The sequence below is a fragment of the Equus asinus genome, chromosome 17, assembly GCF_041296235.1.
Source record: "Equus asinus isolate D_3611 breed Donkey chromosome 17, EquAss-T2T_v2, whole genome shotgun sequence".
NCBI classification, from domain to species: Eukaryota; Metazoa; Chordata; class Mammalia; order Perissodactyla; family Equidae; genus Equus; species Equus asinus.
This window is the reverse complement of record NC_091806.1, coordinates 1,759,986-1,785,874: the sequence shown is the minus strand read 5'-3', so window position 1 is coordinate 1,785,874 and position 25,889 is coordinate 1,759,986. Positions and strand designations below refer to the sequence as shown.

Below are 25,889 nucleotides of genomic sequence, written 5' to 3'. Positions count from 1 at the left end.
AAACCAACCAGTCTAGCGCCCTACAAGGCACGAGCCTGTGTTCTGTTTTACGAACACCGTGTTGCTGACACACTGTAAGGATGAGGGTGCAGAAGCGACAGACTTCACACACGAGCAGGTCCGAGAAACCTGCAGAACATCTGGGAGACTCAGGAGACACTTCTGCTTATCAAGCTCTGGCATCTGCAGAGAAAGAACATGACTTAAAACCACAAAGACATTTATTAAGGTTTAACCAATTTTTGTGACACATTTCTTTTTGCATAACTTATCTCAGAGCAAAACTAAAGAACTCTGGTTGTCACCCATTAACTTGCCCTCTAAATAAGGACATGGAGGTGCTTTCCTGTTTGACCCTTAATTATTAACCCATACCAGCTATCACCCCTTCATGAATCAGAATGTTAAATACATCACTCATTAATATTAACATCTAGAGGACACTAAATGTCAGATTACTGTGGCTTTAGCCACAGACTTATTTTGACGATTGTTTCTGTAGGAGATGCTACTGAGAAGTTCAACAAGCTGTTTTCACTATATCGACAGGCACTTCCCCAATCATAAATCTTTTTCTTTTTAGGTGAGGAAGATTGTTGCTGAGCTAACATCTGTTCCCATCTTCCTCTATTTTGTATGTGGGTTGCCACCACAGCATGGCTTGATGAGCGGTGATAGGTCCACATCCAGGATCTGAACCTGCGAACCCTGGGCCACACAAACTTAACTGCCACGCCACCAGGCTGGACTCCCATAAATCTTTTTAATGTGCTAAATGCCAGAATTTCCTAACGAATTGATGTTTTTAACTGAGGAGTCTTTTGTGAGGCTCTGGGGCCAGATTGCCTGCCCTGAATCCTGTCATTGCCACTTGCTAGCTGTGTAATCTAGGACAAGTTACTCAACACGTCTTCTGTGAAATACTGATAATACCGACACCTATCTTATGGGGCTGTGGGGAAGCCTCAATGAGTTATAATACATCTAAAGCATCAGAACAGTGCCTGGAACACAGTAAGGTAACTATGAGAATTGTCTTACTGTATTTTCATGGTCACCATGTATAGGTTGAAGAAGAGAAAATGAGAACAAAGTAATAAGTAGAAAAATTATACTGAAACATCTACCTAGAAAATAAAAGTCCTGTCGAGAACTTCCCAAGTAAAATGATACTTCTTAAAATTAATTTATGGTTTTTTTTTTTTACCAGTTTTTTCACTTTTAAGACTTTTTAGGAAGCTACTCCCCCCAATATTTTCCAAAGTACTAATGATCCATTTAGGAAACAAGGAAACAAACATACAAAAACCCTACATCCCACTGCATGTTGAGTTTCTATTTTGTCCAATTCATGGGCTCATATACTCTCAGATTAAAGGAATAAATGGCTTTAAGTGTTCTCTGAAAAATGGCTAAAACTGAAAAACTTAGGAGAGTTAGTCTACTCTCAGGACAGATACACCTACAAAACTTAGCATCCACGCTCATTCGTCGCAAGCTGTACCAAAGCATTAAAAGGGTAAAGAGAGGGCCAGCCCTGGTGGCCTAGTGGTTAAGTTCCGTGCATTCTGCTTTGGCGGCCTGGGTTCAGTTCCCAGGTGCAGACCCACACTACTCTGTTATCAGCCATGCTGTGCTGGTGGCCTACATACTAAAAATAGAGGAAGATGGGCACAGATGTTAGCTCAGGGCAAATCGTCCTCAGGAAAAAAAAAAGGGTAAAGAGAATATCTGGAAACTCATCATGATATTCAGATTAGTATTTAAGTAACAGGGTGAGATGAAATACATTCTTATTAATTTATCAATAAGTAATAGATGATTTAATAGCATAAGGTATTCAGTAAGTAATGAAGTCGAGTTGACTGTGGGGCTGTGTAACATGTGAAGAGTAAAGTTGGCCTCTCCATCTCAAAGGTTCATTTTGAACTAATAAATTTAAAGAACATACTAACTTGATATTTAGCATTAAAGATACTACTGAATAGTAAAAATAACACTCCTATAGTTTTGCTCAACTAGATGGAAAGCCCAAAGATGATTATGATTTTCTGAGAATAAATTTGATCAGGTGGTCCCTTGAGAAACAAAGCAATGGGCGTGGAGATACGTAAAGAAGTGGCTGTCCTGGCAGGTGATGTATTCATTAACTAAGTACACTTGCACACACAAGATGGTTTCAAAAAGTACGAGCTGGAGAAGAGGTAGGAGAGTGGAAATGTTAAAATATATTTCAATGAAACAATGTATGAGCATTTATTCGTAAATGAACGTAACTTTCTTTAGGCATGATGACTTGGCAAAGCACATTTTCTTTGCGAGACGTAGGGTGTCAAGCTTCCTCTACCCATGCAACTCCTCACTGACTAGCTTTGCTTCCAGCTCAGTTTCTAAGCTTTGCTGGAATTCAGGTTATTGCAGTGACGCGTACAGGTACCGAGTCAAAGTCAGTGGAAAGGAATGGCTGAGCTTGTATGTTAGGTTGTATAATACGTACTAAATATTTGGCTATTGAAATTAGAGAAACCAGAAACAAAAGGGCACTGGTCACAACCAGCAGTATAAAAATCTGGCTGAAATGTTCCCTCCTCTATGAAGCCTTTCTCTCAACTCAGGCCCTATGCAAACACTTTGATTACAGAATTTACTGAACTGCATTTCACTTACCTAAACAATGCGGCCTGATGATCACCTTCCTGAGGCCCTTCCAGTACAGACCCCACGTGCTCCAGGCCTCCCACCTGCAGTGGCACACTGACCCCTCTGGGCACCAGCCCACAGCTGAGGCTCACCTGTGCCCTGGAGGGGTGCTTCCTATTTCCCTGGGGACTGCAGACAGATCTGGCCTGGGCAACCCACTGAACCTCTGTGCCACACAGTGGGCCGCAGCCTCTGGACACTAGCTCGTCAGCCCGTGGTACAGAAGAGTGGACCCTGACTGATACAGTCACCTGTGTAGAAGACTGGAGCCCTCAAAAGAAAAACTGAGGTAACCACTTCTGGTTCTCAACTTGGAACAGATTCAAAGTTATTTATTAAAAGTGGAATGTTCTATATCATGCTTTTATCCCCAGAGGCACTAAGCCTCTGCTTTTTTTAGCTTCTATTTTTCTAAACCTTCCATTCAGAAGTACAAGTTATGACACTTAAGGTCAGCATTTCAGGTTAACAGCAGTTGTCCATAATGAAAACAAAACATCTCTCAGCGCTTTCTGCATACGATTACCAGAAAGGCACAAAGAGAACCACTACGGAGAGAACACGAATTAAGAGCAGTCGTGTAGTAAACACGTTGCTGTTATTACTGCAGAGAAGACCATCAGCTGCTGTGAGTGGAACACACTGCTCACACAGGACCATCTCAGCGGCAGCAACACGACACAGGAAGCCGCACACTGCACTGAGCTGCCTGAGTGTTCTGGTGCTGCACAGACCCAGGCTCAAATCCTAGCTGTGGCACTTCCGTACTGTGTGCCTTTGGCCAAATTCTACAACATCTCAGTGCATCTCCTTATCCTACCTTGCAATGAGACTGTAAAGTGGGATATACTCACCTCCAGATTGGAGAGGATAAACCAAAGAACTAACCACTGCTGTGGTTAACATCCCCCCCTACCCCCGTTTCCTCATTTTATAGATAAGAATATGGAGGCACAGAAATAAGGTTTTTAGCAAGGATGCAGTTAACATATCTGAAACTAGGCTTAAAATACTCTCGATTTAAGGATGCAAACTGGGGAAACAAAGTGTGTAGTAAAGACCGGCAGCTCGCTGAGAAATGCCGGCCTGGAGCTCCTCACACACGCCCCTCCGTATCACGCAGACTGCCGCGGAGCCACTGACCGAGCGCAGGACACGGCAAGTCAACACCCTACGCTCGCACAATACCTCATGCTTTATAAAGTGCCATGACCGACAGCTATGACTAGTATCATTTCATTTGAACACAACAGTCTTATCTTTAAAGAATGGCACCTGAGCTAACATCTGTTGCCAACCTTTTATTTTGTTCTTCTTCTTCTTCTCCCCAAAGCCCCCAGTACACAGTTGTATATTCTAGTTGCAGGTCCCTTTGGTTGTGCTACGTGGGACGCTGCCTCAGAGTGGCCTGATGAGTGGTGCCATGTCCGCGCCCAGGATCAGAACCAGTGAAACCCTGGGCCGCCAAAGCAGAGAACATGAACCTAACCACTCGGCCATGGGCCAGCCCCAGTCTTATCTTTAAAAGACACTTTTTAGAGATAGGAGTAATAAAGAATTTTGTAAACTAAGAAATTTCAGAAAAATAAATTATTTTAGGTGTGAATAAAGGCAAATCATGAGTAATGATTTTGCTAATAATTTCTTAACTTTTAATAAAAGTCCAAGTTTCCCTTAATTGTATACACCATATACAGAGGAGGTTAAATTAGGTTTAAAAAATAGCCATTTTGCTAGGAAGAAAAAGGCTGCCTGAATTTGTTGCAAAAATATAGGTAAGTGATAAAATGTGAAAGTAAACTTTATATGATCAAAGAAACAAAAGATTGCCACTAACAGATGGACTTTTCAAAATCCATCTTTATACCTTATAATTTCAATTACACGGTGCCTCCAACACGGCAAGTCTACAAAGCACACCTTCCATCCAACCCTGTCTGCCCCCATCTTTCCAAAGCAATGCAGACGCGAGAAAATGAACTCTACAAATCCACAAAACTACTTACAATGATCTTATTGGAAGACTAGTGCTTTCTCCATTTATAAGAAATTTCAATGTCTTCTGATATATACCACTTGCGGTACATACCTTATCAGACCTTCTTATTAACCTTCTGGACACTGGCTATGTGGGCCACGGGGCACTGTGCTTTGACCGGGAAACTGCATGGTGGCTGCGGCCTCATCTGACAGCACACACTTACCCCACAGATTCACGGTACACCCAGCACACTAACACGTCCAATATGCTCATTTTCTCCCTTCCTTGAAGCCAACTGACCCGGTGCAGAATCGAGTTAATGCACGCTTTCACGACAGCAGAAGCTTCCGGCTGCTTCCTGCTGACTCCCTCCTCTCTGTGCTTCGACCTGCCTTACACGTTGTGGCCGGACTGATCTTGAAGCCATTTTGCGCTGTTACTTCCTTCTTCAAAAATCAACAGAAGTTTTCCATTGCTAGTGTCATGTTTAAATTAATGGTTAATTCTTACCTGTAACACACTTTGTTCTTTTATTTCTTCATTTCACCTGAGACAAAGTCCATCATGATGCAATGTGGAATAAGGACAAGTTTTCCGTGAAAACTAAGATTTAAATGCCATGTTACTTTTTCTCCCATGCTCTAACGACAATATGTTAACTCATAGCACCACCTATCTTTCAAGCCGAGGCTAGAAAACTAGGCTTACTTCTAGCATAATTCCCAAATGATTGGCCTAGAGAATTTAGTGTGAAATTCAAGTCCAAAATGAAAAAAGAAAAAAAATCTAAAAATAGAAGTTCCATGTGACACTTTATACAAAATACCTGTCCCGGTGTATATAAATTTCTCAGTAATGTTTCAGACAAAGGAGTTTGGCCAGTAGCATACTGATAACTTTAATCTGTCACAGCATAGTGAGCAAACTATAAGTGTCAACTAGAAGACGTAATCGAGGAGAAGCAGGGCCATCTGGACTTCTAAATGCTAACAGTCACTGATACTCTCATGCCCAATGTTAACTCGGAACGTGCATAGCCTTTTCCTTAGAAGTCTTTCCAATGTTTTAGTCATTTGTCCTGTTCAAACGAGAAAAATGACAACCAGGTATAAAATTTTATTTTTATATCCTCTCAGTACTATGAATAAACAAATATATATAAAATGTTAACGGGAGCCTGCTCATGCAGCACAAAGTTCATGCTCTATAATGACCCAAACTAAGTAAACCATACTCCTTTCTCAAATCAGTGTTATTCTCTGACCTCATACTGCAATCGAATTCTTCTTTTGAGAAATGCCAACTTCCTTACATAAACCTAATCAATAGAGAAATATTAGAGAAAATACTTTTAGCTAGAATGAACAAGCATTTGTGCCAACAGCTGAGAAGTCAAACCACAAAAAGTCAAACCATGAGAAGCAACTGATTACACGAAAAGCCTGGCTGTGATGGGCATGAAGAAGTACCACGTTTTCAGTCCACGCAGCACTTCTCCTCTGCGGGTCACAGTTCCATCAGGAAGGCTAGGGCGAGTGCCAGGGCTGTTCCACTCACAGGGAAACAGATGCACCTCGGTTGATGCACGCCAGTCCCCGGAAAACAGAGCTCCAAGCTGAGGCCTTTTCAAGGCTGTCTCATGCTCTACACCTCAGATATAAAAATTCGAAAAAACCAAATAATTTCAGTCAAAACTGAATGAAAATAATGTAATAGAAGTTATTTCGCAAGTAGCACTTGGTTATAATTTTCAGTGTAACTGATAATACGGCAAAACTTTTACAGACTATTTTCAAGAACGGCTTGTTAACTTGGAGTCACTGGATCAAGCACTTTCCTCACTGCTCACTGGGGCTCCAGTCACTTCTGGAAGCTCCTTTGTTGGAGTGTCCGTACTCCATCACGTCATCCTGTACAACTGGCCCACACACTCCTTCTCCGGGTGATTCACAGCAGACACTAACACGAGCCTTTCTGCGACGGGCTGACCACACTGCCATCCAGTTTCAGTACGGTTACCCTGTCAGTTGTAGCAGAGCTTTTAGGAGTGAGAAATAAGCTCTTCTGGCCTTTACAATACTTAGCGAAAATCTATTATCAATGCGATCAAAAGGCTAGTTCTCACTTGCTTCAGAAGCCTTCTCTCCTAATCTCTTTCCAAAGTTTTCCCTTCTATACCCGTTATTTTCCGTATGTTACATCAATTTTAAATTCCTTCTTTCCTCCTGGAGAGCTCCTCTTTAGCTGTTCCAGGAAAATTACTAATCTACTTCAAAGTTTTACTAAACTTCTGTGTCCTAACATTTAAAATACAATAGAAATTTTTATATTTTCTCACATTTTATTGTACAATACAAACTTGATTAAAATGCACTCAGAAACAACATTTTGTGTTTAAATCAACACTATCTTAAACTGTTTAGCAGGAACTAGCATAATTTATTTTCATGTACTCCAGCTTACTGCGAACGCGAACAGTTTATTTCTGCAGGTTTAGATATTCCAACTATAGTTTACTACTAAAACAAATTTTTTGGTCTCTTTCTCTTCATTTTTGATTTTTTTATTCCTCTTTAGTTCACAGTGTCATAGAAGTGAAAAATCAGACTGACAAAACCCACTCTAAAACATACGGTTTTATATACATAAAAAATTCAATAATGTTGCCACAACCCCCAATACAATGCAATCCTTGCTTATTTACTATTATCCAGAATAAATTTCTGTACACATTGAACTGTTCAAGTTTATCTAGAGCAGTGCTTGTACAATGGGAGGCCCCACTGCCAAGTTAATAAGGGATCCTCTTTGCAGATCACTTCTAATTTCAATACAACGAAGGTAGAGTTCTAAAAACTTTTTGATTTTATAATTTACAATACATTCTCAAACATTCTAAAATGCTCAAATGAGCCAAACATATAATTTAATTTACACCTAGTTTAACATCACTTTGTAGAGCACCAGAGGTTAAAAATGGATCTAACCAAATACTCTCTCCTATCAGTTACAGTATGTTATCATTTATTTCTATAACATTAAACCCAAGTTGAAAAGGAAGACAACTTGGCTAAACTTTCACCTTAAATAAATAAACACTTGATCCACTTCACACTTAAATATGTGATTGTTCTCCTATAGTGTACGTCTCTGGGTAACAACTAGACAATTAACTAAGGCAAAGACCAACTTCTTCTCTCTGAGGACTAGATAAGCCTGGCAGGATTCTCTAGGTTTGCTTTAAAGCTTTCGAGAAACCTGGTGGCCAGTTCGTCATCCACCGCTCGGCTGTCACTGGACATGGTGACCTTTATGAGCTGGTGCTGCTGCAGGCTGGCGTTCCCCTCTTCATCCTGCGCGAGCTTCAGCACAGGTCGGAATCTCCCAACAGACAAGATGCACGCCTGAGGAGGGTTGATCACTGAAGTAAATTCATCGATGCCAAACATCCCCAAGTTGGAAATACTAGGGGGAAACAGAAAGCTCTGAGGTCGCACATCCTTCATCAAAGCACCTTGCCCTGAAGCATGTATTTTCACGTCACTAAAAACTGCACTACAGAACCTCATACCAAGTTATTTAAAGACCAAAGACAAACAACACCATTTATAATAGTGTCAAAAAATAAATATTGACACACATACAGATATGATGTCTAATATAAAGATTTATTCAGCACTGAACTTGGAAGTCCTCGGCAGTGGAATATGGCAAAGGAAAGAAATGCGAGTTATGACAACTGGAAAAAAGAAAGAGAACTTTCATTACAGATGAACTGATTGTATACACAGAAAAATCCAAGACTACAGATAAACTAGTAAGAATCCTAAGTGAATTTAGCTAAGTCACTAGATAAAATGTGAATATAAAAATTCATTTTGTATCTATATATAAGCTGTAATTAGAAAATAAAATTTAAAAACAGTACCATTTATAATAGTATAAAAAAATGGAGGAATAACTCTAATGAAACATATAGAAGACCTCTATACAAAAATTACAAAACATAAAGAGACCAAAGAACTGAACAAACAATGGTTTATACCATGTTCACTGACTGGAACACTCAATGCCAGAAAGATGCCAATCCTCCTCAAATTGATCAAAAGATTCAACGCAATCTCAATCAAAATCCCAGCAAGGTTTGTATGTGTGTGCGCATGTGTGTCTGTATGAAAAAGGGTAAGTTAATTCTAAAATATATTTGGAAAGATAATCTCGAGCCGGAACAAAATTGGAAGACTTTCACGACCAGACATGAAAAGTTACAGCCTGGGGGTACTGAGCAAGGGAGGGACAAGCAGGCCTATCGCAAAGAAGAGAGGATACAGAAATGGAGCCAACACACATGGTCACCTTCTCAGTGCTACGGAGAAGGAATAATCTTTCCAATAAGTGATGCTGGGTCAATTTAATATCCATATGGGGAGGGGAATTTTGACCTTTATCTTTACACACACACAAAATCCAACTTCAGGTGACCTACATGTGAAAAGTTATAAAGCTTCTGGAAGATAATACACAAGAATAACTTCATGATTTTGGGACAGGCAATAATTCCTAACATAAAAAGTATAACTATAAAGAAAAATACTGATAAATAGGACTTCATTAAAATTCAGAACTTCTGCTCATTAAAAACACCATCAAGGAAATTCCAAAGGCAAGGTAGAGAGTGAGAAAAGGGTATTTGAAATAATGTATATCCTACAAAGTCTGTGTATTCAGAAATAAGAACTGAAAATCATTTTTAAAAATGGACACAAGACTTCAACAGGTACTTTATCTGATTAGTTTCTAGACATCCAAATGGCTGATAAATGAAAACAGTATTCAACATTATTAATTTGCATTCGTCTGACCACAAAGAGTACCACTACACACCCCCAAAATCATTAAAATTTAAAACTTAACATTACGAAGTGTTGACAAGAACATGGAGCAACAAGAATTCTCATATGCTGTTGATGAAAGTGTAAGTTTATATAACCACTTTGGAAAACTGTTTGTCAGTACCTATTAACAGAGCTTCCAACTCAGCAATTCTACTTTCAGGTCCACACAAGAAAACTATGTGCACACACTCACCACAAAACATACGAACGTTCAGGGCACCATCATCTGTAACAGGAGCAAGCTCTAAACAACACAAATGCCCAACAACAGTAGAATGGATGCTGGTACACTACGCGGCATACCACAGAATCCTGTGCACTGTAATAATGGCAAGCATTTGACTGCTTCCCACAGCAGCAGGTTAATCTCACAGACATCGATACTGAGTGAATATGCAGACACCAGAGAACACGCACTTATGTAAAGATCAGAGCTAGCAAAACAAATCCATGGTGATCATTTGCAGAACGCAGTTACCTTCGAGGGGGGATGCTTATGAAGGGGAAGGAAGTGTATCTTGTCTTGGTTGGTTAGTTTTCTTCACCTTGTAAAACATTCAAGCTACACTCAGGGTACTTTATTGTATGTAAGCGACACAAAAACAAAGCTGATAATAACTGAAGGATCTAAGTGTTAATATTTTTCTCCAAAGTATCTTAAAACAAAGATCACAAGTGGAAAAAAAAAAACAGTTGAGATTTCTAAACATACCCTAAGTATAATTTTTAAAACTTTTTAAGTTTCAGGCCCTGAGTATCTTTCTATGAACATCTGAACAGGTTAAAACGAGCTAACCCTACTAGCTTTGATATGAAAGCCTGAGGATTCTGAAGGATATTTTCACATATCCTGCTGTCTAAATAAAGTATGCGATATTTAGCTTAAATTAAAAAAAAATGTTTCAGGAAATAAATGGAACAGGTTGACGTGGACTTCATAAGTCTCATATCAGTTAAGAGTTTAAAATTTTACCTGAAAGATCCTCCTTGGTATTCTTCAGGTAACAGTTTTCCATCTCTTGCCTTCTTTGACAGAGCCTGAGGAAAATACACACAGAGCATGACAACCAAGACCAGGTTACACAGTTGATTCTGTCACCTGAAACATCTGAGCAGGGTGCACACTCATCTCTGATGGGCGCTGATCTGACTTTATGAGATTGGTGCATGTAATGAAATCGTCTTCTCTATTACAATTAAAAAATGAACACGTTAGACCATAGGTGATACAAGAATCTAAAGACGTATATCAAAACTCTAGAAAAAATCACTTCCCTTTAAAAATTCTTCACATATTGAAATTACCCTTTGCACCATTACAACACAGAATGTTTCAGTGTTTTCTATATATAAAATACAATTTTCTATTTTGCCCATAAAATTTTTTCTTGTAAGACAAAGTTTTAGAAGAAGCCACTCTTGTCAATCTAGTAGCCTTTAAACAAATTATCCAATAGCAACAATTCCACAACCAACATACCAATTTTCCCCTTTCAGTATTTGCTTCTTTTCTACCCATAAGATATACGCAACTTCAGACAGTTAAAAAAAATAGAATTTTATATTTCACTTCTCAATATTATAAGCACCTTCTGTGTTGTTAGTCCTTATAAATGATTTCCAAATGTCTCCTTAACATTCTAAAGACTGTTTCAGGTCTGGCCCAGTGGTGCAGCGGTTAAGTGCGCATGTTTCGCTTTGGCAGCCCAGGGTTCGCTGGTTCGGATCCCGGGTGAGGACATGGCACTGCTAGGAAAGCCATACTGTGGCAGGCATCTCACACATAAAGTAGAGGAAGATGGGCACGGATGTTAGCTCAGGGCCAGTCTTCCTCAGCAAAAAGAGGAGGATTGGCAGCAGATAGCTCAGGGATAATCTTCCTCAAAAAACAAACAAACAAACAAACTGTATTTGCCACAATTTAGTCATTCCCCCAGTGTTATAATTTGGTTCACTGGATTCTTTAGAATTATTTCATATAAATTCTCAGAAACAGAATTACAAAGCCCTAGAAAAATGGACATTCTTTTGATTCTTGCTCCTACAGCTGAGGCATTTCCTGAATGAGCTAGTTCAACTTAAACTGCCACAAGGAATATAATGTAGTAATTTCCTAGGAGGATTGAAAACACTGCTTTCTAAAAACTTATAGAGGGAAAGACAGATGACACTCTGAGAGTGACATTAAGAAAAGTAGTTAAATTTTTCTCTACCTGCACTTGCAACCAGCCAAACTTATGTTTTTATTTTCAAAGCTTCCAAAAAAAGCAAAGGAACAGAGGTTGAGTCATTACATATAAAAATTAATAATGAAGTTCTTTAGGAGGGGAAGAATAGAGAAAAATGAAGCTATTTCATTTGGGCAGATGAAACAAATCTGGTGCTTACTTTATTTTCTGTATTATATAGCTAGCATAGGCACAACCACCATTGAAAACTATTTCATCTTAAACCAAAGATAACTGAATTGTTGAAAAATGAAACAATCCAAATGTGTTTTCCTGCTTGCAACCTAATTTTTTAAGTGAATATGTCTTTTATTCATTTCAGCCTGGTCCTCATCAGGATATGCTGAGATCGTCTGCCTTTAAAGAAATGCCTTTCGAAGTTCATGTGATATGTGCCTGTCCAATTCACGTGAGCTAGGATCTGTTGTTAGTCTTCTTGTTTCCTCCCCAAAGCCCCCCAGGGCATGGTTGTAAGTTCTTTGAGTTCTTCTACATGAGCCGCCACCACAGCGTGGCAGCTGACAGACTGATGGTGTGGTTCCGTGACTGGGACACGAACCTGGGCCGCTGAATGGGGAGAGCACCGAGCTTTAGCCACTAGGCCGCGAGGGCCGGCTCAGAAAGAACAGCACTTGTTAAGACGCACCTTTACAGAGTCAGCAATTTCCTGTATGCCCTTAGCAGCAGCATCTTTTATGACTGGTGTAATTAAACCTCTGTCTGTTGCCACAGCCACTGAAATGTCAACGAAGGGCAGCTGCTTTGGGCCCTCTCCATCCCAGCTTACATTGACACCCGGCATTTGCTAGGAAACAAAACAGAAAAAACAGCTTACTCAAAAAGTAGCTTTAGACCAAGGTGGCTACAGAAAAGTAACTAACATTACGATGCATTTTTGAAAGTGAATATAGCTAGACAGAAGGAAATAAAGACAAATTTGGTTTGAGAAAATGGTTTGGATCTCTGCATTAAATATTTTTTATGTTTGAGAAGAATAAACATATCATCTTTTTTGAAGCAAGCTGGAGGAAATTTTGAGAAAATACAAGTTCTGATCTCTTTATATCATGGTTAAAAAAGGGGCTCCCATTGTTAAATCTGATTGCCAGAAAGTATTTAACATTTGTTATACTTCTTGCCTCATCTGATGACCGACATGACCCTGAGGAGAAGAGGGGAGGAGGGTAGGCAAGTGACATTCACCCATACTATTCCAGTGACATGAAGGAGGTCTGATTTTCCAGAGCAGCCCTGGGAGACAGTAGCAGGTCCTTAATAAATGTCTTCACTATTTAAAAGCGATTTCCCAGGCTTCATAAACATATGATATATACTTCATATGATACAGACTAGATATGAGCATGTATATGTTTTATATATATACAATGGCACTGAGGATGAAAAAAACAGATGAAACGTCTAAATGCCTGGAAACCGTGTGTATGGATAATGTTGCCAAAGATCACAGGAGAAGATGATGCTGAAAAACAGAAATCAAAAACTAATTTCTCTTCTCAAAAACTCTTTCTAGAGAATAAGATCCAAGCCGCCCAGCACATCATTTAAGCATGGCATCCACAATTTGACTCCACCCTGCCTATCTAATTTCACTGGGGACCACTGCCCTAAGACGAACTCCCCACTTTACGCAGGATGCTCACTGCCAGGCAGGGCACACTTCCATTTCCTCCCTCTTCACTGGCCTTTTTCACTCTCCTTCTTTCAAGGCTCAGCTCGTTCATTCCACAATGCCACTATGTCAAAATAATAAAGTCTCAAACCCTCAGAAGATTTTAAATTCTTCATAGACAACACTAAGTAAGAGGAAAAAAGCGCCTCTCACAAATAAAGAATATCCGGCAAATAAATTTAACTAGAAACTACATAACAAAAACCTATGGGACATAGCCTGAGTTGTGTTCAAAGGAAAATTCATAATCTTGATCCTTCTTACTAATAGAAAATAATTATAATGAATTATACATTCAAATTTTCTGACAAAATATTTCTAACCAAAATAAACCTAAGGAAATGAAGGAATACATAATAAAACAATATAAAAGGAGTGAGAATACAAATATGCAATAATAAAAGCAAGACAGCATTCAGAAAAACCCCAGGCACTGAGGACATTAAAATAATTACAAGAAACAAATTTAAATGACTCCAGGCTAATAAGTTTGGGAATCCAGATATAGAAATGATTTTCCAGGAATATATAAGTTTCTAAAATTGATTCAAGAAAAAGCTGAAAATTAAACAGCTCAATAATTATGGGGAAAAAATGGGAACGTTACCAAGGCCCCTCCTCCAAACAGAACCTGGTTCAGATATTTTTACTGGTGAATTCTATACGCACAAAACATAAATCACAATTACTTACGGCTTCTGATACAAAATTATGAAATGAAATATTAACAAACAGCCAAAGACCACGAAAGATTCACTTACAGAAGGCAAGAATGATTCATAATTCAAAAGTCATCAATATAACTCAAAACATTCTCTGGTCAAAAGAGAAGAGCCATATGAATTTAGATACTGAACGGCTGAAAAGCCGTGCCTTCAAAACTCTTCCACTGCAGTGTTCCAGAAACAAAAATAAATTCTTTACAGACGCCCTTCAAACACAGCACTAACAGGAAGCGATCAGAAAGCAGCCTGGTTCTGGGGAGACGGAGTGACAGCAACAGGGCTGTGCAGGGGCAGGAAGCCTGGGCTTAGACTGGCGTCCCAGCCACATACTCCACTGAACTGCACCTCTCGTGTCCCCTGGCCCCTGCACTCTGCCCTGGGACACTATTAGGCTTCTGAGACCTAATTTGTCCAAACCAAACTCCAGACTCCCTGCCTCAAACCTGTTCCTCTCCCATTCTCTCGATCTTAGCACAGGGAAGGTTCCATTTCTCCCACTGCTCGGGCCCAAATCCTCATCTTTCTTTCTCTCACACTCCACATTCGGTCCATCAGCAAATCTAGTCGGCTCCGCTTTTGAAAGGCCACCAAAATCTCCCCTGCGCCCTGCCCCGCTGCTTCCACCTCAGCCGAGCGCCTGTCTTCTGCCTCAGCCTGGCCTCTCCACGGGCTGTCCCATGCGCGACCACGGCGGCCTCTCCTTGTTCTCTGTAAACCTAAGTCAGAGCATGCTAGCCCTTTGTTCAAAACCCTCCAAAGGCTTCCTTCTCGCTCACAATAAACCCCAGTCCTTACCATGGCCATCAAGGCCTCACAAACAATGGTTTCTCTTCAACTCTTCCCTCCTTTATGTTTCTTCTCATCGCTGCCCCTCTCTCCTCCTGCTCTCGCCACTCCAGGCACCCTTGGCTGAAGGAACCACCCACTCCTCACAGCCTTTGTGCCGCGGCCCCTCTGCGGGAGCACTCTTCGCTCAGCTCGCTCTCTTGTACAGGCCTTGTCTCAGTTAGCACCCTGCCAGAGAGGCCGTCCTTGCCTACCTTTGAAAGTAACACCCCTAGTCATCCTGTCCCCTTATTCTGCTTTCTTTTACTCCTCGCACTTTCACTATCTGATGTAAATTTGCTCCTCTCTCCCAACTGGAACGTGAGGCCCACAGAGCAGAACCCATGCGGGGCTTTTCCTCACTACTTATCTGCAGAGCCTGGAATGTATTTAGCATAAGACAGGAGATCCATCAGCATTGTGGAATGAACGGTCTTTATTCTGCTATAATTATTTGTAAGCCATTTGAGTCTCAGTGTCTTCATCTGTAAAGTGAGGGAGTGAGATTAAATGATCAAATGTTTTTAGCAATACAATTATAAAATTTTTGTGATTTAACAATAAGAGTTCTAGTTATCATTAGAAAAAGCCCAAGACAGAAGACTACTTTAGAAGCCAAAATTACTTGGGGTTTGCTACTTACTTTAAGGGTAACAGCTGCTGCCTTGATGATAAAATCGTTTACTGACACTTTAATGTTATCTGAAAGAAAAACAAGCATATCAAAAGGAGTATCTCTAATAAAACTTTAGCGTTGACCACCGTGATTTCACGCTTGTGACTCGTGGACGGTACTGACAAACAGCGATAGAGAATACTACAGGTGTGTGCTTTGTTTGCTGAGTCAATAAGGCCCCCCTGTTTGGGAAAACCTGCATTAGATGAAGTCCTGGATAATGAGGTCAAGGTCATGGTGCTTGACCATGAATGTAAAGTTTACTTCTGGGCCCCAATCACAATTCCTTTAAGTTGCTCAGATATCATACATGACAACTTCAAAGACACATCATAACCATAAGCAAAGAAGAGAAGCCACTCCTCCATCTCTAAGCAGACAAATGGCCTCCCTGTGGTGTGAATGACCAGGTGGTATCCAAGGTGACTCCTTTTCTCATCCTTTTCAAATGTGCTTATCCTGTGCATGCCTTATAATATACTGATCATATTAGAACAGTTGTATATACAGTCACTTTAAAGAAACAAATATAGAGAGAAAAGGGAGGTGTTCAAAAATTCCTTTCTACTAATGGGGCGCACAATGAACAACTTTAAGACCATCGCATTAAACAAGAGCTGCTTTTTAACTTAAGAAAACAGGACACAGCAAATGCCAACGAGGAAGCAACACCGACACAGTCCCTCGTGCAAAGAACAGAGCGAGGCTCTCTGTTTAGTTTTATGGTCAATCCAACTGAATCTACTTCCTTCCAGTTTACATAACGATTTCAACATAAAGCTCAGGTCCCCTCCCTTCCCACAGAGCTGATCATAACTAAAGTGTTTGATTTACACTTTGCTTTTCCCAGTGGGAAAACTGATTCTTTATTGCAACCGGTTCTAGAAAAAGACTTCAAGATCAAGATCTAGTCAATAGCAGGTGGCAGGACACACAAATCCTGTTACTATAGAATCATGGAATTTTATGTGAACAGCTCATTCCAAAGGCATGCTGGGGCTTTCAGAAAGAGGTTAGATGAATTATCATAAACCTACATACTGCCAAACTGCCATGGCAACTGTCAGCTGCTCTCCTAATTCACAACTCTCCTAATTCATACTTCCAGAAACACGTATGCATTTTCGTTTGTTTAAAATCCCTTTAGGAGCAGAAACATAAATGGATATCCAGTGCTTGGAGACTTTTCCTGGGAACGAGAGAAAAGACTTGGTGCATACATTCAAATATACAGACACAGTAGGTTATGAACTCATCATGCTTATCCCTCACGCCTCTCAGCCTCCTCCTCACTTTCTCCACTCTCTGAAGGTCTCCACCCAAACCACCTGCCAGCTGATCATTTCCAAACCTGCCGCCCAGTCCATGGTCCTCACCTCAAATCTCTGCGCTCATCAGACTGCAACATTTAGTTTTCTAGACTGTATCACTCTCTTCATCTTGACTGAAACACTGTCTCTTTCTGGCTTCTCTGTCACTAAGCTCTCTGTTTTTTTCCACTCTCCGCTCACTCACTCACTTTCAGTCCCTTCCTCTCAGTGTTGGCATCTCCCCAGTTGAGAACTTTCAGTTACATGGTTTTGATACCATTTATATGATGAAGATTTGATGATTCCTCCAAATTCCACCTCTAATCCTGATGTATCTGGAGCTTCAGACTCATCCGATTTCTCACATGACATTTCCACTTACATGTCTAACAGGCATCATCTCAAATTTAACATATGCAAAGGAGATTTTTTTCAAGTTCCTCCATTTTTAACTCTTTATTACCGAAATTTTCAAACATACTGAAAGGAGACCATTGGTGACATTTATTAAGAAGAGAGTAGGAAATAGTTTGTAAGAGAATATCAAACCTTTTCATTTGCATCTTGTTATAAAACAAAGTGTGGAACATGCTTATAGAATGTGATATAACCTTACACAAGAAAGAGGAGTGGAGACACAGAGATCACGTGGGCTCTTTCAAGACTCATCAGGAAATTCCCAATTGCAAGGACACACAAAAAGCTGGAGCAGGCAAAGATGCTACACTAACCCACACCTTCACTGAAACAGTACTGCTTGCTTGCTGCCTCATGAGAGGAAAAGTATTCCCACAATAACCATGATATCTTAACCAAGCAAGCATGACTTGAGACCTATAAGGGGAGCTTCCAGAGTTAACTTTTTGAGTATTGATCACTTTCCTTCAAACAGCTTTCCACTTGGTTCCTTGAACTTTCCAAAGCTATCAGGTTGTCTTCAAAGTCTTGAAAGTCGCCTTGAAAGTCTGTACCTATACTGACTCATCAGTCCTGCTTTCACTTAGGATGCAGAAAGCCACAAGAGCAAGCTGTTCCCATCCTAATAAGTGGGAGAAAAAGTAGGATAAACTATAAAATCATAACTTCCTAGAGTCCATTAGGGAGCTGACATTACAAAGCAAACAGGTGAACTGAAAGTAAAGGGCAATGGTGCCCTCTGAGGAAAAACGGACACAGGAAGTGATTAAGCACTGTCAGAATATGGGTGGAACAGAACAGAGAATGGGACAGCATGCAGGAACCAATGGGGAATATCTGTAGACAGATGGAAACTATACAAACATTCACACGGAAATCCAGGGGCGGAACCATGCTATCAAAGAAAGAATCTCTTTTGTCAAGCTTCACAGACTTAACAGCAGAGAAAGAATCAGTGAAATTGAAGCCAGGTCAACAAGAAATTCCAAAATGAAACACAAACAGAAAATAGAGTGGAAAAAAAAAAGCACAGAGCATCTAAGAGCTTTGGAAAATTTAGTCTAACATTCATAACTAGAGTCCCAGAGAGAAAACACACAAAGCAGATGATATAGTTAAAAATAATGGCTGTGAGGTCCAAAATTAATGAAAGACAACAAACCACAAATCCAAGAAGCTGAGAGAAACCCAAACAGGATACATACAATAGAGAAAAAAGTTCAGGCACGTAACAGTCAAACTGCTAATGGAGAAAATCTTGAAGGCAACCAGAGAGCAGGGAAAACATCAGATACAGGGGAACAGAGATAAGAATGGCAGCACATATTTTGCAAGTCAGAAGATAATGGAATGATATCTTTATTTAAAGTACTGAAACAAAAAATCTGTTTACTCAAAATTCTATACCCAGCAGAAATATCTTTCAAAAATGAAGGAGACACACTGATTAGGATGGCTACTATCAAAAAGAAAAAAAAAAATACAAGTGTTGGTGAGGACGTTGAGAAATTGGAACCTTTGTGCACTGCTGATGGGAATGCAAAATGGTGCAGCCACAAAGGAAAACAGTACAGCAGCTTCTCAAAAAATTAAAAATACAATTACCACATGATCCATAAATAACACTTCTGGGGATATAACCAAAAGATTTGAAAGCTTGGCCACAAAGAGAGATTTGTACATCCACGTTCACAGCAGCATTATTCACAATAGTCAAAAGGTGGAAGCAACTCAAGTGTCCATTGACAAATAAATGGATAAACAAATTGTGGTGTATATATAAAATGGAATACTATTAGTCTTAAAGAGGAAGAAAATTCTGACACAAGCTACAATATGGATGAAGCTTGAGGATAATATGCTAAGTGAAATATGCCAGTCACAAAAGGACAAGTACTGTACGGGTCCACTCATACGAGGTACTTAAGGTAGTCAAATTCAGAGACAGAGAGCAGAATAGCGGTTGCTGGAGGTCGAGGGGAAAGAGGGATAGGGAGCTAGTCTTTAATAGGTACACAGTTTCCGAGCTGCATGATGAAGAGTTTTGTGAATGGATGGTGGTGATGACTGCACAGCAATATGAACGTACTTAACACCACTGAACTACATACACTTGAAAATGGTTAAGAGGGTAAATTTTATTTTACATACGCTTTGCCAAAACTAATAATTAAAGAAAGGGAAAAAATGAAGGAGGATAGCCTTTCCAGACAAAAGCTGAGAGAATTCATTGCCAGCCAACCTGTACTACAAGAAACATTAAAAGAAGTTATTTGAGCAGAAGTATGATACCAGGTAGGACTCTGGATCTATACAAAGAAATGAAGAATGATAAAAATGGTAAAAATACGGACAAATAGAAAAAGATTTTTTTTCTCATTTTTTAAAACTTTTTAAAATATAGTTGATTTGATAAAGCAAAAAACATCATACATATATTTTGGGGCTTACATCGTACACAGAAGTAAAACACGAGAGCAGCAGCACCAAGGACGGAAGGGAGGAAATGCAGGTGTATTGTAAGGTTCTTACACTATACATACAAGTGCTGTAAGGAAACGTGAGGGTGGACTGTGACAGGTTAAAGAATTACATTATAAATCCTAAGGGAACCACCACACACACACACAAAAAAAAACAGAGAGAAGAGACAGAATAGAAATAAAATGGAATCATAAATAAAAAATTAACAAATCCAAAAAGAGTCAAGAAAACAGGAAAAACAGGAAGAAGAATGGGACAAATAAAAACAAAGGACAAAATGGTACAAAGGACAACAAATGGTACAAAAGAAAAAGTGAGGATAAAATCATTAAATGTGAATGGTTTAAACACCTTAATTTAAAAACAGAGACTGTGGGACTGGATAAAAAAGTGAGAACCAATTACATGACATCTGCAAGAAATCAGTTTAAATATAAAAACATAGACATGTTAAAACTAAAAAGATGTAAAAAGACATACAAACACTAATCAAGGAAAGCTGGAGTGGCTCTACCAACATCAGAGAAAGAAGGTTTGAGGACAAGGCTTATCACACCAGGAACAGAGGGACGTTATGTGACAGGTCTTTTCAGCAAGAACACACAGAAGTCCTAATGTGTATGTGTCTAATAAGAGACCTTCAAAACGATAAAGCAAAACCTGATGGAACTAAACGGGGCAACAGACAAATCCACCATAGTAAGTGGGGATTTTAACACTCCTCCTTTAAGAATTGACAGAACAAACAGATGGGAAATCAGTAAGGACACAGAAGACATGAACAATACTACCAACAAACTTCACCTAACTGGCATTTATGAAACCCGTCTCAAAACAAAAGTAGGAAAAAAAACCCCACAAAAGTAGAAAATGCACTTTTTTCAAGTACACATGAAACATTCACCAAAACAGACCCTACTATGACTATAAAATAACTCTCAACAAATTTAAGACAATTCAAACAAAGTGTGTTCTCTAAACACAATGGAGTTAAACTAGAAACCATAAAAGAAAGTTAACTGAAAAGTCCCCCAAATATTTGGAAATTAAACTTACACTTCTAAATAATTCATGGATCAAAAAAGAAATCACAAGGGAAATTAGAAAACATCTTGAATTGAATGAAAAGGAAAATAAAACATCAAAATTTGTGCCATATAGCTAAAGCACTGCTTAAGGGAATTGAAAAGCATTATATGCTTATGTTAGAAATAAATGAAGTTTATCATATTGATCTCAGTTTTCACCTTAAGAAATCAGGAAAAAACCCAGCAAATTAAACCAAAACAAATAGAAAAAAGGAAATAATAAAGGTGAGAACAGAAATCAGTGAAAACAAAATTATAGAAACAATAGAAAAAGTGAGTGAAATCAAATGCTGGTTCTTCAACGAGATAATAAAATTGATAACCCTCTAGCCAGATTGATCAAGAAAGTCAAAAGACACAAATTACTAACACTGAAAATGGGGACATCACTTCAGATTATACAGGTGTTGTAAGTATAATAAAGTAATCTAATGAACAACTTTATGCCAGTAAATTGGTAACTTAGATAACATAAACAAACTTGAAAGACACAAACTACCAAAGCTCATTCAAGGAGAAATAGATAACTTGCATCTATTTAAAAAATTGAATTCGTAGTTAAAAAGTCCCCTGTAAAGAAAGCCACAGGCCTAAAAAGCTTCACTGCTGAATTGTACCAAACAATTAGAAATAAAACTAATTCTACCCAGACTCTTCCAGAAAATAAAGGAGGAAACATTTCCCAACTCAGTCTATGAGATCTGACCACAAACCCAGAAAAAACACCTCAATAAAGGAAAACTACAGGTCAGTATTTCTCACGTGCACAGGTGGAAAGATTCTTAGCAAAATTTTAGAAAATGGAATCAAAGAACACATAAGAAAACTAATGGTTAAATGAGTTTTAATCACTCATTAATGAGGAATCACTCACGTAAACAAGGTTGATTTGGCATTTGGAAATCAACCAACATAATTCATCATATTAACAGAAAAAGGAAAGATTATCTCAAAAGATGCACAGAAAGCATTTGACAAAATTCAACATCCACTCATGCTTAAGACTCTCAGCAAATCAGAAATACAAATTTCTTCAACCTGCAAAGGAAAGCCACAAAACACCTACAGCTAACACAAAAGACTGAACGCTTTCTCCCAAGACCAAGAACGAGGCAAGGCAGCCTGCTTTCACCACCCACATCCATCACTGTACCAGAGGTCTTCAATGGTGCAATAAGGCAAGAAAATGAAACAAATGTCTTACATGTTGAAAAGAAAGAAAGAAAACATCAGTTCATTCTAAAAATTCACGTCTCCCAGTAACCTAAGTTTTAACTGATTTGGGGGAGGAAGATTACACATTTAATCACCTGAAAATGAATTTTGAAGAAATAAAAAAGCTTGCCTAAGGAAGAGTGATATCTAAGCAGTATTTATAATCTAAAACATTCTTAAATCAGTTTTGGACTTTTTACATGCTGAGACTGCTTCATTCAGGTATCATACCAAAAAGTATTATTTCTTCAATACTATGGAACCAATTTATTCTTACAGGAAAAGAGAACCAAATCATTTTCTCTAGCACTAAAATATGCCCAGATGATGAAATTGAAACAGAAAGCTACATAATGTACATTTTATAAATAAACGATTTCATGATAGTTAGCACGTGTATTGCATTACGTAAATTCAACTTTACCAACCTCTGATCAGATTTTGTCTAGCTTTTAAAACAGCTCCAAGGTCACAATCGACAGTAGTATATGCGTGAGGTATGGTACTTTTAGATTCAGTCAACCTCTTGGCAATCACTCTTCGAATATTGCTGGCGGGGATTTCAGTGAATGTGCCCTGCAAAGAAATAGCAATTTTCCATTAAACCATAAACAGAAGGGGAATAAACAAACAAACTTCCTAACTGAAATCCAGTCTGTTACTTATGATAATAACTAAAGATTAATACAGGAAAAGTACTATTAAAAATTCTTAGTATAAGGAGGAATATAAGAAATCTGAGGACTTTTAATTTTATAGTATACTACTAGAAAAAAGTAGAAAACATGTTTCAATTGTGAATGGGACATCTCATGTTACTATGTTTAAGATGATTTAAAAAGAAATCTGCCAAATCTTGAATAACTCCCCCACGGACATGAACATGCACACACACACACACAGCCACTACCTGTAAGCAACTTTTGTTACAAACATCATTTCTTAATAAAACTCAAAGCAGCCAATAAATCAACAAGTAAAAGCAATTCTTACTTATAATAATGGCATACAGTAGAAAAAAATAATGCAATATACTTCATAATCTGCTAAACTATTTCTATTTTGGCTTGTCTTTTTAAAAAATCACAGGAGTACCTTACTTCCTAGAAATTCGTGATCTAAAGTATGAACGAGATAATAAAATCTTCCTGTAACTTCACTGTAGCTTTTCCGCTCTGTCCCCTGAACCTCTAACAAAGGCAGGATGGACCTTAAATTACGTCTAATTCCTTCCCTTCCTTCGCTCCGTTCTGGGACTGTGGTCCAGTCCCTTCAGGACAACACAGAGAGGAGGAAAGTGCAGCTGATTTCTTTTTCTACAGATGCTCTCTTAGGAAATCAGACATTTCATGTTAGCAAAGCAGTTGATCCCATAGAATAAACGCTCTCTACATACCAGAAGAAGTGAAAGTAAGGTTTACCATCCTAATCCGAGTAACTTTTTTAAACAAACAAGATTTGACTAGTGCACATAAACTTTTTGTGCATGTAGTCATGAATCATTAATCTACATTAAAAAAATGTTTCCTATGAAAGTTAGATTGTTTTCAATTCTTTTAAAATATTATATTGGAATATATTTCTTCACAGACCTAGCACCGCTCGTCAAGCCATGCTGTGGCAGCATCCCACAGAAAATAGAGGAGGAACGGCAGATGTCAGCTCAGCAACAATCTTCCTCAAGCAAAAAGAGGAAGACTGGCAACAAATGTTAGCTCAGGGCCAATCTTCCTCACAAAAGAAAAGGGCTGTTATACTGCATGTACCCGAGAAGACAAGAATAACCAGCTATACAGTGTCTGCAGTTCTTCACAGTGAGACTGTCTATTCAAAGAATGAAACACATCCACAAAAGGGAGCCAGTGCCAGTTACGGATTATTAGTACCACACCTGAGAAAAAAGACGTGGAAAGTGTCATGATTACAGAGCATATATGCGGTACTGAAACTGCAGAACTTTGGTATCTAAACGGAACCACAATTCCTGTGCTCTATTTGGAACTTAGCACTGTACAAACCAACTTGGTTTGTGTTAGAAAATCTGCAGAACAAAGCATTTGGAGAATTCTGTCTTTATCACTTTAGCTACTACTAAAATAGATTGCTAAAAGTATTAGTAAAACAGACAATAACGGTTCTTATTTTCTCTCTCACTTAAAGTCTGAAAAACAGAATCTTCTCAGACGACATTACCGCTACATTAGGTTGTCCCGGAATCGACATGGGTGGGATCATGGGCCGGGGATAAGATGGTCCTGCTGGGGCCTGTGCAGGCAGAGGTACCGTGGGAGCAGCTGGAGGGGCTGGGGCGGGTCTGGACTCAGTGATCTTGCCCAGCTGTTTCAAGTGGACCAGTTTGAGAGCATCCCTGGAGATAAGAGAGAATGAGACAACCATGATTAGCAACAGGGAATATGAGAGAGCTCTTAGAAAATGGATGAGATGTGGAGGGAAGACACAGAAATATGCAGACGTCAAGGAGAACAAGGCTTCTTCTAAGAGCAGAAAGCAGGCCAGTGCGGCAGAAGTGCAGTGAACACAGTGAGGGGGCTCAAAGAGGAGGCTGGAGAGGTGGGCAGCTAAGAGCTGCCAGGCCCGGATCACACCCAGGCATGGCCAACTCCAAAGCCTGCAAACGTTCTGCTGCTTTTCTAATACCTATGCACAAGTAGGCAGATTAAACAGAAAGTGAGGCAATCAGAAGAACATTTTGTCACTAGAACAGACTAGAACAGAATTAAATAAGGATACCTCAAATTAACAGTTACTCTGGGACTGAATGAAGGGTAGGACCTCCTGACAAAGGCCTTTTGCCCATTACACAAAGGGTAGCATGGAAATAACCGGAGGCTCCCAATGCTGATTCTCAAAGCATGGGCCCCAAGACAGTGATGGTTACGAAAGACTGAGGGGGCAAGTGTCCTGGACAACCATCTTATGGACTGCTAGGGCTTTCGACGACAAGCGTCCTGGACAACCATCTTATGGACTGCTAGGGCTTTCGACAACAAGCGTCCTGGACAACCATCTTATGGACTGCTAGGGCTTTCGACGACAAGCGTCCTGGACAACCATCTTATGGGCTGCTAGGGCTTTCGACAACAAGCGTCCTGGACAACCATCTTATGGACTGCTAGGGCTTTCGACGACAAGCGTCCTGGAGAACCATCTTATGGACTGCTAGGGCTTTTGAGAACAAGCGTCCTGGAGAACCATCTTATAGACTGCTAGGGCTTTTGAGAACAAGCGTCCTGGAGAACCATCTTATGGACTGCTAGGGCTTTTGAAAACAAACTTACTTATGTTTGGAAGGTAAGTTTTAACTTATTCAGGATATTTATAACCAAAAGCAGCATTTTCCAGTTAATTGTGATATCATTTACATGAGAAATAAATGACTGCCAATACAATTTACCGGCATGAGCCAAAACCCTAGCCAGATTGATAAAAGTGTGAGCCCTGGTATAAAATAAGGCCTTTTGTGATTCAGAAAAATGCCTTCTATGAAACATACTTAGCCTGTAAGAGCTCATATAAGTCACAGCCTAACATTACTAGTCTCTCTCCATCCCATAAAGGAATTAAATACATCTCTAACAAAATCTTACTAATCTGTGTTTTCAACCAAATAAAGTGTAGCATCAGAGTGGCAGAT

At 39.3% G+C, this 25,889-nt stretch overlaps 1 protein-coding gene across 2 annotated transcripts in view; it reads right to left on the bottom strand.

The window, feature by feature from the left end:
* Positions 1-7,002: 7,002 nt before the first annotated feature.
* PDHX (pyruvate dehydrogenase complex component X) overlaps positions 7,003-25,889 on the bottom strand; it is a 72,128-nt gene continuing 53,241 nt past the window's right edge. For both annotated transcript variants that reach the window (XM_014851053.3, XM_044750557.2), the window contains exons 6-11: positions 24,428-24,602; positions 22,663-22,810; positions 15,688-15,746; positions 12,451-12,609; positions 10,550-10,614; positions 7,003-8,146 (exon numbers count right to left, since the gene is read on the bottom strand). In XM_014851053.3, the coding sequence (XP_014706539.2) occupies positions 7,888-8,146; positions 10,550-10,614; positions 12,451-12,609; positions 15,688-15,746; positions 22,663-22,810; positions 24,428-24,602 (865 nt within the window). In that variant the 3' untranslated portion in view covers positions 7,003-7,887. The remainder of the gene's footprint in view (positions 8,147-10,549; positions 10,615-12,450; positions 12,610-15,687; positions 15,747-22,662; positions 22,811-24,427; positions 24,603-25,889) is intronic.